The 14926-nt window shown below is 38.0% G+C and overlaps 1 protein-coding gene across 1 annotated transcript in view; it reads left to right on the forward strand.

Moving 5' to 3' along the window:
• Positions 1-14926, forward strand: part of KLC2 (kinesin light chain 2) — a 1052962-nt gene that overhangs the window by 865222 nt on the left and 172814 nt on the right. Inside the window, exon 11 of the mRNA XM_044075888.1 lies at positions 11298-11347. Coding sequence (XP_043931823.1) covers positions 11298-11347 — 50 coding nt within the window. The remainder of the gene's footprint in view (positions 1-11297; positions 11348-14926) is intronic.

A 14926-nucleotide genomic window follows, 5' to 3' on the forward strand; every position in this document is an offset into this window, starting at 1 on the left:
AGCTCTAATACCAAATGCCACTATTTTTTCTGTTTTGGATGCAAAAATTAAATTTATACAAGTGATGCTTGATCTCAAATCTTAAGTACTACTACTTTCAGTACCCCATTTGGAAGATATAGATTCCTTAGGATGACATTTGGAATAAATTCTGCAAGTGAAGTCTTTCAGTGTGCAATGGAGCAATTTTTTTCAGGTTATCCTTGTGCCATAATGGATTTATTGGTTAGAGGTAGTGGTGAAGCAGAGCATGATAGAAACCTTAGGAGAGCTCTAGACTGAGCACGTGAAGTGAACTTAAAGCTCAATCCTCTGAAGTGCAAATTCAGACTACCAGAAGTTACATATGTAAGTTATTTATTTACTAGCACTGGCTTGTGACCAGACCCATCCAAACAAGCAGCCATTCTAGAGATGCCAGCACCAGATAATTTTCAAGCTCTACAATGTTTTCTTGGTATGATCAACTATCTAGGCAAGTGTATACCAGACTTAAGTGAGTTTATAGTGCCTTTGAGAGAGCTAAAGAGCAAAAATGTTACATGGTCTTGTTTGAAACCACACCAGAAAGCATTTGAAGAACTTAAGCAGAAAATTGCCATCCCACCCACATTAAGATACCATGATGTCAATAAACCAGTCACTCTTTCCTGCGATGCTTCAAAATTTGGTCTTGGCACAGTTATTCTTCAAGAAGACGGACCAGTAGCCTATGCATCTAGATCTTACCCAAACTGAAATGCAGAATGCTCAAATTGAGAGAGAACTTTTGGCAATAGTTTTTGCATGTTCAAAGTTTCATTATATTTATGGTTGAGCTATTCAGATTGAGACTGAACACCAACCTCTAGTCGCTGTTTAAAAAAAAAAAAAAAAACTTGTGCATTCAGCTCCAGTGAGATTAAAAAGAATGATGCTCAAATTGCAAAATTACAACTTCAAATTGGTCTATACAAAAGGCATATTTCTTTATATGGATGATACCTTATCCAAATTGTGCAGAAATACAATGGAACAGCTTCATGCAGAGAATTTTGACTTTGTCATGGAAGTGCGTCATTTTTTTACTACAAGATTTGTTGAGCTGAGAGATCATATAAAGGCTGATCCAATTTTGCAAAAGCTCAACCACTATATTAATGTTGGATGGCCGTCAAAGCAATCTAGTGTACCACTTGAACTACAAACTTATTTTCCTTACAGAGATGAGATGTTAATGGAAGATGGCATTATTTTCAAAGGTCCTAAAATTGTTGTGCCTGCTTCCTTAACAACGTGAATATATCCAGATTTTGCACTGTGGTCACCCAGGTTCTGAAGCTACCAAAAGAAGGGTGAGAGGACTAGTATTTTGGCCTTCTCTAGCAAAAGACATTGATAAAGTACTTTATTGTTCAGTATGCATTAGTACTAAACCGCATTTGCAACAAGAACCACTTCAGCTAAGCAAGGTTCCTGAACTACCTTGGTCAACAGTAGCCACTGATATGTTCGAGTGAAACAATCCACATTACTTAGTGTTGGTAGACTCTTATTCAAACTGGTTCGAGATTGATTTACTATGTAATCTAATGTCCACTGCTGTTATCACCAAGCTGAAAGATTATTTCTCAGTCCATGGTAGTCCACACAAAGTTATTTCTGACAGTGGTACCCAGTTTACCAGTCAGTTTCAGAAATTTGCAAAAGAATGGGACTTTGTACATGTTGTTAGTAGTCCAGAATACCCTCAGTCAAATGGACTAGTTGAACTTGCAGTACAGAGTGCAAAGCAATTACTAGAGAAGTCAAAGCATGATCATACCGATGTATTTTTGAATTTACTCAATCTCAGAAACATACCCCATGACGATATACTTTGCTCACCCTCTCAGAGACTTCTATGTAGGCAAACCAGAACAACATTGCATATCAGTTCCATTTTGTTGAGACCTAAAGGAAAGAACAGAACAATCAGAGCCCAACTATACAGAAAGTTTATTTCCAGAAGTCCAGCTATGATAAACCGAGCAGATGTATTTGTCCATTGAAAGGAGAAGACACAGTAAAGATACAAACAGCAAAAGGTTTTGATCGGATTGGTCAAGTAAACCGGTATATGTGCCGAGCTGAGATCCTACTTCGTGGAGTCTGAAGGTGTGGAGTACAGGAGAAATCACAGACATCATCTTCCTGTATCAGAATCTATATCACAGCATTGTTCCTGTGATACAGACTCTAGATCTCAGAGCAATCCAGACAATGTTCCTGTTGCAGAATGTGTTTTAACCTCCACTTCCATTCCTAATGATGTTCCTGATGTCCCCAAAGTTGAACATTCAGCAGAGACCGTCCCAGTTGCTAGACCTAATTCTGATTTTTATGCCACATGATTTGGTTGTATTTCCAGACCTAGTGTGAAATACACAGCAACCTGGACATAATTGTCTGTATGTATTTAGTTCTGTATAATTGCATGTCAAAGAATTATTTATATCAGTTGCATGGCAATTATTGTCAGTATTGCATGACTCATTCCTCAAAGAGGGAGGATATAGAATTGTGTGTGTGTGTGTGTGTGTGTGTGTGTGTGTGTGTGTGTTGTACCTTTAAGAAGCGTTTCAAGGACAGTACATGCATATAAGTAGCAAGCACTTGCATATAAATAGCAAGCACGTGCTAGCTTCAGTGCCATTTTGAGTGTGCAGCCAGAGAGTGAGCATGTGTGAGTATGATGGCTAGTTTATTTACAAGTTTAAGTTATTAAGCCTCAATCCTGATAAATTTGTAAATAATAAAACTGCTTGAACAGAACCCACAAATTTTCATCTGTTTTATCCTGATCAGACGAGTGACATAACCTTTTTTTCTGTAACATTCTGCAATTGCTCCTCTTCTTGTTCTGTGAGATTCGCCCTATTTTGCAATAATTTAACCTTTGTCAGTCCCTCTAAATAATTCTTGCTGGTTCTTAACCATATATATTTTTTTATTTCTACCATATTTTTAAATTTCACTTTAATTTTAACATACTCCCTAGCTATATTTTAAAAATAAATTTCTATATTCCCTAATAACTCCCGAATAATTTCCACTACCCATTATTTAAATTCCTGTCTTTTTAACAGGTAGAAAGTGCCAGTGTTTCATTTTTACTTCATTGCTCTGTATTTTCAGTTGTTATTGGTGTGTGAACTGAAATAGTTATTGGATGTGTATCAAAACTCTCAATTAAATTCACATGTTTGCGTGAAGCTCTGTCTAGCCTAGCCCAGGTTTTGTACCTTGGGGAGTAATATGTAAATTCACATCTTTCATGTCAAATATCATAAACTTCTTCAAAAATCTACCCTCTTTTGTTATATTTCCCTTCTGGGTCCTCCAGGTACATCCTTACTACTGCAAATCAAATTCCAGTGCCTTTCTGTAAGTAATATTTTCTGCTGGAAGCTGATTATTTCTCCCAGAATTTTCTTAAGCTGCATTATAGCAGTTTTTGGTGGAATATAAATACATGCCAGCATAATTCTCCTCCCTAGCCATAGGCTCTTTACTACAAATCTACCATTATTATCTTTTTTATTCTATCAGTATTGGAGTTCCTCTTTCAAGTAATATAAGTACTCCTCTTTTTCCTTTGTCCCAGGTATTCAACTGAATAACCATCCTGAAAAATCTTTCTTTATAAAACTCACAGGTTCAGTTCTTTCCATGCATCTCCTATAGCGTAGCTGTTTGCACTCTACATTTTTTAATATAGTTCACTTCTTTTTTGTATATATCTGTGAGACAATTTACATTTAAAGATAATATAGAAAGTGCTGTGATTGTTAAAAAGTTATTATTCCCACCTGTTATGTGTAACAGCTTTTTTTTAAATGTCTAGTTTCAGCTTTTGTGTTGCATGCATACACTAATGTTTGACAGGTTGATCTTTTGTACAGTTGTTTCTTATCATATCCAGTTAAACCTATGTCACATCTTACAAAACTTTTTGTTTTAGTGAAAACTCAAAAAAAAAAAACACACACACACGCCCAGAACACCTCTAAAACCTATTGACGTAATACTAACCCACACAACTAAATACATCTTCAGATATTGAAGTTTAACCATCGTAATACGAACAGTTGTCCCAGAATGACAGCTACACACACAGACTTGGATTAACCTGTAAGGAAAGTTATCCATGCATCTGTTTTTAGTTTATCTTTATTCCTCACCCAAATTAAAAAAAGATATATATTTGCCTGCTTTCAAAAACATTGTCTCCTAGCCATTGAAAGAAAGTGTTCTGTTTGTATTGCCCCTTATCAGATTGTCTCCATAGAGACATGAGAAAGATACACAGTTGCCTTTAGAAGTATTCATTTATTTGCTAAAGTAAAACTTTATTATACTTAGTGCTCTTTTTATTTGCTTCCCTTTAAAACTTGTTACTAGATCAAGTCAAAGGCATTAATTCAGTCATTCCACTATGCAAGAGTAAGAAAAGGCACATCAATTTTTTTCTTTTATCATGCTCTTTTGACAAGATTTTTCTTTTTTTTTTTTTGTTTACACTGCAGAGCCTACATTTCTTAAAACTGAACAAAGAGAAAGAAAGCAGGAAAAAAAAGGGGCACCTGTTTACTTTAGTATCCCTATTACACTTGAACGTAACTGAGAATGCTTTACCTTATAGCATGCAGGTTATGTCATGCATTATAAAAATACAACTGTTAAGAACAAAATGTTTTACTTAATTCTTTCCTTCATCTTCCCCCTCCTAAATGTTCTTCCAAACATTAATGACATGAAGTATGTTTTGGAGTTCCCTAAAAGGGTAACAAAGTCAAAGAAGTCCGATATTTCCAGGTTTTCTTTTTTTTGTCATGTTTCACAAATATAATTGGCTTTGTAATCCCACATTTAGTTATCAATTTACAAATTGCTGGTTTCCTTCCTTATTATCTTCTTCTCCCAAGTCCAGTCTCTGCTTCATTTCCAACATGCTTTCCGGTTCTTCTAGTCCACTCTTGTGCTTTTTTCGGTCATTCAAGCATTTTCCTTTGAAACATTGGAAAAGGTTTCACTAGCACAGTCTCTCTATGGGCTTTATTACCAGAAGAACAAGAAGCAGACTTTCCTTTTTTTGATAGGTTGCTTTTTGTTGGACAAATGTTTGTATTTGGTGTACAGTGAGTAATCATTTTCTGCAAATACTCTGCCGTCTCCCACTTTTAGTACTTCGTCCTTCTACCACAGTTTTGTCAGTATCAACTCTTTCTGCAGGTAAGATTACATCTTTACTATTAAAGGATTAGGTTGCTTTCTCATGGCCAGGTTTGGAGCATACACACAATGCGTCCTTTCAATTAACAACTTCTACTGTAAAATACCAGTCCAGTTGCTTATTTGTGCTTTCATAAAATTAATACAGTCCGTTCCTTCCAGCTTCTCTGGTACAGGGGAAAATCTCTGATTTTCCCTACATGCTCTGTCCTCTACTACTTTTATTTTCTGAAACATCTTTTCTTGAGCAGTCTCATACTTAGCTAGCCTTTTCTTCATTTTAGCTTCTGTTTTTTTTTTTCAGTTTTATCACCTCATCTGAATAGCTGTTTAAAGCTTCTTCCATTTTTTCCAGCCTTTTGTTATTTCAGTTTACACTCCTCTTCAGTGTTTTGTTTATTTTAATCAGCTGTAAGTACTTTTGACTTATTTTTTTTCTCTCCAGGTTACTGGAAGTCATGTATTGCACCATAGTTGGAGCTTGTACTGCTTTTTGCTGAACAGTTGCAGAATTCTTCCCAGTCATTGTTTTCTCCTCACTACTTGTGATTGATTTTCTTTGAATTTCTTTTTTATTGGCATCTAGGCATTGCAGTTACTAGCCAGTTATTGAACTTTACCCAAAAAGACAAGTTCAGTGACTCTGTTTTCTGAGTTTCTGTTTTCAAACTGGGATAGCTGAAATTAAGCTATTATGTAGTGTGCAGCCATCTTGGAAACCCCAGGAGTAGCTAGAGGATTAGCTCACACTGAAATGTTGAGTTGGCCCACTTCCTAGCCCCCCTACACCACCATCTTGGTGGTCTGTTTCACTAACAACTATGGTCTCCACCAACGCTTAGTGAGTTCTGTAACACATTTCCTCCTCCCAGGATAGGTACAACCTCTCCATGTTCAATTCTTTCATAGTATATTAGGCACAGAAGCTGGAAGACCACCTTCAGTTTGACATCAGGGAGAATCTGTTTGGCCTCTGCTGTAGGTTTCCATGACACCATCTACAAGTTTAACTGTTCCAGTGGTATGGCAGCAATGTTAGAGTTAGGAATATACCTGAGCTCAGATAGTGGGGTGAAAGACTATTCTCTTTTAAGGATGAGTTCAAGCAAGTTTGTCTGGATGGGTCATACTCCAGTAAAGTTTTCATTGGTCAGGCCTTCTAGAATCTGGTTGAATATTGTTTGAAATATAAACGCATGTTTTGACCGTTGTAGAGGATTTATGCAAAACCCTCTGCTCAAGTTCTGACTAGTCCTCTAGCAGGCTGCTGTGTCTTTTTCAGAAGAAGCAATCACTATACAAGGTGAAGAGTGTTCCCGGGCATCAGGCAGTATTGCCTACTATGGTTGTGGCTGTCAGTTTCCCTTCGAAAGCAATTCTAGTAGTTAAGTAGTCTTAATCCTGGCAACTTGAAGGGTCTCTCAGTGGTGGATGGTGTAGAAATTGTTTTGAGTTTGTCCATAGTTGAAAGTCTGTCTAAATGGGTTTTGAGATGTAGTCATGGATGGCTATACATTAGATGTTAGATCTCTTCAACTCAGTAAGAACTGTACTCATACCAGGACATCTCCACAAAACTCTTGAAATGTGGCTTGATTTTCCTTTTTAAAGGGCTGTAGGGCCTCTTCCATATTTAGACAAATACAAAAGGTTCTGCTGCCCTTTTTTTCCTAATTCTGCAGGGGATAGGAGACTTTCATGTCATCTTGGATGCATATGGTTTCATAAGGCATGTCTTTTTTGTTGTTGTTGTTTGGATCTATAGATGGTGACTCATCTGGAGTTTTTTCTTTGTCCTGCAGGGCTTTTGGGTAGTGTTGTTTATTATGATAGCTGTCTTTTGGCACATCAGTGTCCTCAGACCACACAGGAGGTTTATTCACTTCAGTCTAGATTGCTATTACTTTCCGTACAAGACATGGGTTTGTGTCTGGCATTGTGTATGTTACATATTGTCCTTGTCCATAAGGGATCCATTGATCTAAATTGTGTTTGAAGAGTGCCAGGGAACGGCTGTGCTTAATGTAAATCAGAAGCCTATTCCAAGGAAGGGTCAGTCTCTGAGACACATAATCTCTCTCTCCAGCATGTTTTGTTTGAGTCGCTGACTAAATTTATATCCCTAGATCAAGTGACCTTTGTGCTGTTTGAAAAGAAAACAAACCATGTTTCCATTGTTATTGTCTTGTTGTACACGTGTTTTCTTTTAAGCATTTATTTCAATCCAGCATTGCATAACCTGTTCAGTAGCTGCCTTCCTTTAAATAGCCTCCTCTTGAGGATTATTATGCATATATTCTTCCACACATTCTATGTATTTGTATTCTTCAATCTCCTTTACAATATTCAAAACTTCCATTACTATTTATTTCAGTTTTACTTTGCATTTTCTATTCATTTATTTTCTTGTCACCAGTACTATTACTGTTTATTTCAGTTTTTCTTTCTGTTTTCTATTAATTAATTTTCTTTCCTTCAGTATCATTTCTATTTATCTCAGTTTTATTTTCCATTTTCTATTCATTTCTTTTCTTGCCACCAGTCTCATTATATTTACTGCGGTTTTGCTATGTCTTAGCAAATCAGATACTATGTTATTGCCTTAGTTGCTACCATTTGTTTCCTTATTATTTTTGTCAAAGTACTTGATAGTGAATTTTTAAAATCCACCAACATGTTACATTCCTTAAAAAAAAAATTCTCTCCTCCATCACATTTCTAAAGTTTGTGATCTGCATGAGGAAAAATCCTCTGAAGAGACCAATGACTGGTGTTAGAACCATGGCCTTAACCTCAGTGCCAAAAAATGTGTCGTCATCCCCTTTGGGAAAAACTTTGTTCCCATGAATTACCACATCGATGGTAGTCCGCTGAACACAGAAGGCGTTATAAGAGATCTGGGAACACAGGTTGACACCAAACCTCTCTTTTAACCACCACATTCCCACTGTGGTCAGAAAGTCCTATGTGGCACATCTCATTACTGAGGGCTTTGCATCCAGGAAGAAAGAAGTCATGGTCTCCCTCTACTCTTCCCTCATTAGGCCAGTCATTGAGTACAGTGAACCATTTGGCATGTACCTCACTAAACACCTGCAACAACTGGAGAGGCCACAAAAGTACCTCACAAAGAGGACCTAGGCCTAAAATATTTGTCCTATATATGGACAGACTTAAAAAAACTCCAGCTATCCTCTGTCTCATATCGCCTACTTAGAGGCAGTCTCTGCTTGACTTTCAAAGCCATGTCTGACCCAGCTCTGTTAGAAATGCTACATCTAAAGACATCACAATCCCTCCGCACTACACACTCCAGAGACCTCAACCTCATTATCACAATCAATAAAACATGCTGGAGGGACAGATTCATAACCCAGAGACTGCCCATGCTATGGAGTAGACTTCCCATACATGTCAAGCAGAGCACCTCACTGGCCCTCTTCAAGAGAAATCTTGATGAGTGGATGGGAAATAGAACATTCACCCCAGGGATCACTTCAGTGGCTTTACTCGACAGAGGCACTGGGAACTAAGGTCTGGTGGTACGATGCCAGGGTAATCCTATGGGCTAGGCTTGTAAAGGCTCCAGGGCCATTAGCTTAGTACAAACCTATGAACCTATGAAGTCTTTTTGCTATAAAAAATACAAACACTTCCATTCAAAACCCCTAAACATTCTGGACTTAGCCACATAATTGGGACCCTTACATATAATTTAGCTTTTGATTCTCTTCTGCCTGTCTTTCTAACACCCTCTGATTGTTACAGTCATTGAGCAATATTTGATGTGCTGTACTAATTATCCTTAGCACTCCCCTCTTCCTTACTGTTTGCCTACACTTGGTTATCAGTCCCTGATAAAGGAAAGTAATCTCTTACATGCATTCCAAATTTCTGCTTATCTCCTCACGCTCGATAACCTTTCTTCTTAGTTATCTGCTGCCAGTACATTGCTTCTTTTAATTCCATTCCTCTCTTGCCTGTTCTCTTTAACCGTGCACATGCAGACATACCTGTAAAAAAATTCCTTTCCGTGTTCCTGTGCTGGCTTAGTTATTAGAATATTTTCTGCTGCTTTATGAACATAATATTTTGTATGGTTGCTGATGTTCTCCTTATGTGCTTGCATCCAAAATCCTAGTCACCCTTTTATTTATAACCAAGTTTGCTTGTGTCTTTCGGCTTTTCCCGGTCAGGGGTCGCCACAGCGGAACTCCGGTCCGCTAATGATTGGCAGTTGATTTTTACGTATCGGCTTGCCAGGCGTTACGCACAACCTTCAACCGAAGGTACGAGCATTCACGCATGTCTCCATGCAGAAGACGCTCTAGCTGAGAATCGAACTGGACAGCGTATTGCTGTGAGGCGATAACGCTACCGCAGCACCACCACCACCACGGGTCTTATTTAAGTTACAGTACATAAATCCTTTCTTTCTGAAGTCTTTGGTTGAGAAATTCTAACTCAGGCCTTCAAGCTTTTGAATGGTTTTCATCTCCCACAGACTTTGGGAAATGTTCAGGTATGCTGGGTGTTTACAAGATGCTACTATGTGGAATAGATAAATGCAGAAAGTTTTTGGAATCTCTTCCCAGAAGTTATTTTGTTCCAGTGATGGTGAGTAATTTTGTTTTGATTAGGGTCTAGCTGGGTTTTGTTTTAGGAACTGTCATAGGGTGATTTTTGTGATATTATTGCTATCTAACCAGGCACATTCAACAATTGGAGTGTACACAGGAGTTTCTCATAAAAAGTACAGGGTGTAAGTAGTGTGTCCGTTGCAGAATGCATGAAAGCCCTTTCCCTGTATTCTGTCTCCTACAGGCTTTTGCGGGGAGATCTATGCCTGGTGTACAAGGCATTGTTGGACTCCACCTGATGGACTTCCTGCATGTCTGAAAAATAAACAGCACGGGAATTACCTATTCTAAAGATTTAATCCTTGCTACGATATACATAGGACCTGCTAGGGAGACAGGTGTGTATTCCACAGACTGTCTTCTGTGAAACAGAATCTCCATCCATGTGAAGCAGCGTTCTTCCCTAACCCAATTCAAGTGTAAATTGGACACATTGTATGGGAAACAGTAAATTCACCCCTGGTTTGGCACCTATATCTGTAATTGACACAAATGTAAATGGTTCATCTCCCAGGCCCCTGCATGTAAATGCTTAATCTCTTAAGCCCCTGCTTACAGTTATCAAAAATACCAGAATTTGTCAGAGATTTGAGCTGCACTGATAGCCTTAAACAATTCCCAGTGGTTGTTAGCTTGTGCACACCTATGTACCTTGGTAACTAATTCTGTAGTGTGTTCCTTATGAATTGAAGTATTCACTACACAATGCTCATGCCGTGTTCTTGTGGTAGCCACAGTGTCAGCTGCGCTGCTTAGGAATCATTCTCTACTGTGATTCAAGGATGAGATATACTGTCAAAGAAGTCTCCATTGGTTTATAATGACAGCACAGCAGATCTCTAAGGAATGTCTCTTCTGCAAATCAAAACTGCTCCTTCCACCCCCAAAATTTGCTAGTAATTGATGGTATTGCTTGATTTCTGACTGTAAAGCTATTTCACTCAGCATTTGTATTTACGGTACCATGTTCTGCCCTGATGTATTATTGGTTACTTTAGCCCATGCTTGTATCCATATCAGATATTCTGGTAAAAAATGTACCAGCAGTGGCACACATCACTTAGGTGTTCCACAGCATGTGCAGGCAGACGTATGTAGGTGGTCCTAACACTAATGACATTTTCACAATGTCATTTAGGGGCTTGAGCTGTATTGGAGTCATTCCATGGTTAGTAAACAATCTCTGTTAGTCATGCGAATTCCTACATTAGTAATGTTTCTGTTGTTCTTAAAGAAGTTCAATTTTTCATTAACAACAAATGCCACTGGGTTGATTTTTCAAAGCAACCAACATAAATTGTTTTCTGTTTAGTATGCTGTCGTTCCCCTTCAGTTTTTAATTAAATACACTGGTGCTCTTGTTGGCATAATTTTGCATACACATCTGTCTTCTTCTTGCTTAAGGTGACAACAAGCCAATCTGGATGCATGCTGAAGAAAGGGAAGAGAGCAAGGTAAAAAAAAAATTGTATTATTGGTATAAACAGTTGTTTCCTTTGGTTAAACCAGTTCTGCATTTTAACTTATTTAAAATGTAACACAATATTGGGGCTACAGACTGTGTCATGCAGCTTTGGGTATGTCTGGCATATGCCAAAAGCAGTAGTGTACAGATTACTTTTAAGGGGGGGGGGGGTGCCATTTTGACCAACTCAAATGTTGTGACTTCCCAGTCTTTACACACACACACACACAAATTAAACCAAAATGTCGCAAGTGAGCCAGCAAAAAGTAAAAATGTGTCTAAACAGATGTCACAAAAGGGAAAGACTTATCTGGTGGCGCTAGCATTAAGTAGTGTGTTGTCTTTCTTGTGTAACTAGATAGGTATGGGTTCTTGTCTCACAGCAGTCAACTTGTGTGTGGTTGTGTTTGTAGTTAGATGAGCATGAGTCCAGGTCCTGCTTTCAGGCAGTACTTTGGGAGGGTTAGTACAATGGTTAAAGTGTTTACCTAATAAACACAACTTACAGGGTTTGATTCTCACATTTGGGGGAAGTTGACTAGGTTTAACATGGCCCTCAAGGGCAGCTAGCCTAGTACTATCCTGTGAACCTATGAACCTATGTGCATTCTCAATTGTACCAGCTGTTGGATTAACAGGTTTTAGTAAGATGTTTTCCTTCATCTTTAATTAAATATTTAAGGATCTACACCTTAGAACAGATGGCCATTATTTTGTGTAATTGTGAAATTTGTGGTTACATCCTGGTGTGAAGTAAGGAGTGGATAACCTCAGAGTTGCAGTCTTCACCGTGGTGTTGTCACTGAATGAAGTCTGTTTTGCCTGTGCTGTTTTTTTTTAGCAGGTAACAGTAGCACAGAATTTTTTTTTTCAAATTTGGCAGGAGTGGTTCATTCTTCTTTGACATTAAGCTTTTTTGCATCATTATTTATCATAAGATTTGTTTAACACCTGTTTCCTTTATTTGCTGGGATTTAACAGCCAGGGACATTTTTTAAACATCTTTATTAAGCATGGCATTCTTTGTAAATTGAGATGGGTACACACAGTAATAGAAAAGTAAACAAATCATAACATTTCTATAATTTACATATAATATACATATACGTTTTCTTTCTAACCATTTTCATTCATGTCAGGGTAATTTCTTAAGGACAAGCAAACAAGACCAGTGCCTGGTGTATTGACTGCTGGGGTGGAGAGAGAGTTTTCCAGGATCACTTTCACAAATTCCCTAAATGCATTATGGTGCTGTGGCAGATGTGCCGAGAACATTTTTAGTGTGTACGCAGATTGAAGACTAACTTGGGCAACATTCTTCAGCTTTACATGTCTGTGATGACTGCCAACTTAGTTTGCAGTTGGTTTTCTAATACCTGCATATAGGAATGGACTCCATTTCTGTGTCAGGCTGCAGTTAGACTTTATGAAATTAGTATTACTTCTGTTTTGATGTTTGTCAAGGGTGTCATCTGAACCTGCAGTGTATCCAAAATTGTCTCTGCCCGCAGTTTATGTGGAGTTACATATGTCAGTATTTTAAAGTATGCTTCAAAATTATTTTTTATTAGCCCGTTGCTCCTGCTACTGTTGGAACTATCTAGGTGACTTCATCCCATATTGCTGTAGTTTCTACTTGCATATCCTGGTATTTTATGATTATCTGTCTCACAGTATGCAGGACACTTTAACTGCTAGATCTATTTCAGTGATAAATTGTACATTTTCCAGTTTTCTTTGACTACTTTGATTTTCTTGCTTCTACTTTAACTGTTTTGGATGATCTAATTTGTTCACAGTTTCATTTTTTTGTAATTATTTTTTCATTTTTCCAATGTTTCTTAGCTGTCTGTATGTTGGAATGTTCACAAAATCCACACTGCAATAGATCTGACACACTGTTGTGCCTTTCAGTGTGCAAATCTTTCAGCCATGAGTATATTGCACTCAGTAATAAAATGGATAATTGTTTCTAGCTCTGTAATACAAAACCTGCATTTGTCTGTATCTTGCACTTGTAAATCAATGTGTATGTAGTCTAATATCTTCAACAGCCATTATTAGCCTTTTATATCTGTTGGTTTAAAGTCACCTCTCCTTAACCATTCATGCATAAAAAAGTGATCAACATGTGGTTGTTCCTGGAGTACTCTATAACTGTGGGAGTCACGGTTTTCTTTCAGTTTATCATGGACCTGTTTTTCTATGATCTTCTATTTTTGGCACTTTCTGTTGCCACCTGATTTTTATCTGCTGCTGTTTGGTTTTCATACCTATTCCTTTCTGAAATGCTTCTGCTAATCTGAACAAAGCTGTCATGCTAAACTTATTTTCATAGTTTAGAACTTTCACTGCTTAGATCTGATAAGTATGCAGTTCTGCGAAAGGATATATATATATATATATATATATATATATATATATATATATATATATATATATCAATTTCAACTAGGCCCTTGGATAAATAAGCTTGCCATACACCATTTTTATATACCATTTGATTAAGCATGAATCATTTTTCTTGCTTTCTTGTCTAACTGATCCAGTGCTTTTTGGAGCCAGTCACTCAACATCAAACCTGCAAGTTAGAACAGGCATAGCAGTGGCGGATCCAGGAATTTGCAGAAGGGGGGGGCGCAGTCTCGATAGTTGACTACTGGGGTGGAAGCAAGAAAGTGGGACACAAAGCTCTGACATCACGTCTGGAAAGACATCACTTTACATTCAGTTTCACATGATTTTACTGTGGATGTGGTAGCAGGAAAAAGTAATTCCTATACAGCACATCTATTTTCAGTGCATGCCTGGAAAAAATTGTTGACCATACCAGCTCACATTCTCCTTCCATGGCATAGTGGGCATATGGAGTCTTATAAACTTGTAAAAAATCCCACTGAAGTTGGAAACACTCAGCATGTTTTTCAGACATGGGAGAAACCCCACAGAGACAGAGAACATGCAAACTCCAAACAGGCATTAGTCGGAGGTCAGGATCGAACCTTGTGCATTGGAGGCGATGACCTTAACCACTAAGCCATCTGGTCTCTGATCTAGAACTTCAGCAAAGGATAGGAGAATGGAATGCAAATCTGAAGGCACATGGGATGAAACTAAGCACGGATAAGACAGTGGTAATAGTAGCAGATTGGGGAAATCAAAAGAAGCTGAGAATAGATAGATGGGAAGATAGTGGAACAGGTAAACAGCTTCAAGTATCTGGGAGGGGTGGTTGAGGAGAAGGGTAGTCTGAATGAAAAAGTCAAAGCTAGAATCAGAGGGGCTGAATGAGGTACACGTGAGAGGTGTGGAACTGCTGTTTGTTCTACTGTAAATACAGGATTCGCTATCTGAAGAGATAGTCTACTGCAGTTTGTGAAGCGGCGTAGACTATTGTGACACGAATTTGGAATTAACGGAAAGCATACCTCTCAACCTCTTAAAACAAGAAACTGGCCAAAGCCATACATAATGGGGGGGGGGGCAAAGGCACAAAACTGGGCCACTTTAATGTATTGCTCTTTCACACTTAATTGACAGCATAACAGATTTTGCATCAGCATGAATT

The sequence above is a fragment of the Protopterus annectens genome, chromosome 6.part1 (genome assembly GCF_019279795.1).
Source record: "Protopterus annectens isolate FY-2018-M chromosome 6.part1, PAN1.0, whole genome shotgun sequence".
Classification (NCBI taxonomy): Eukaryota; Metazoa; Chordata; order Ceratodontiformes; family Protopteridae; genus Protopterus; species Protopterus annectens.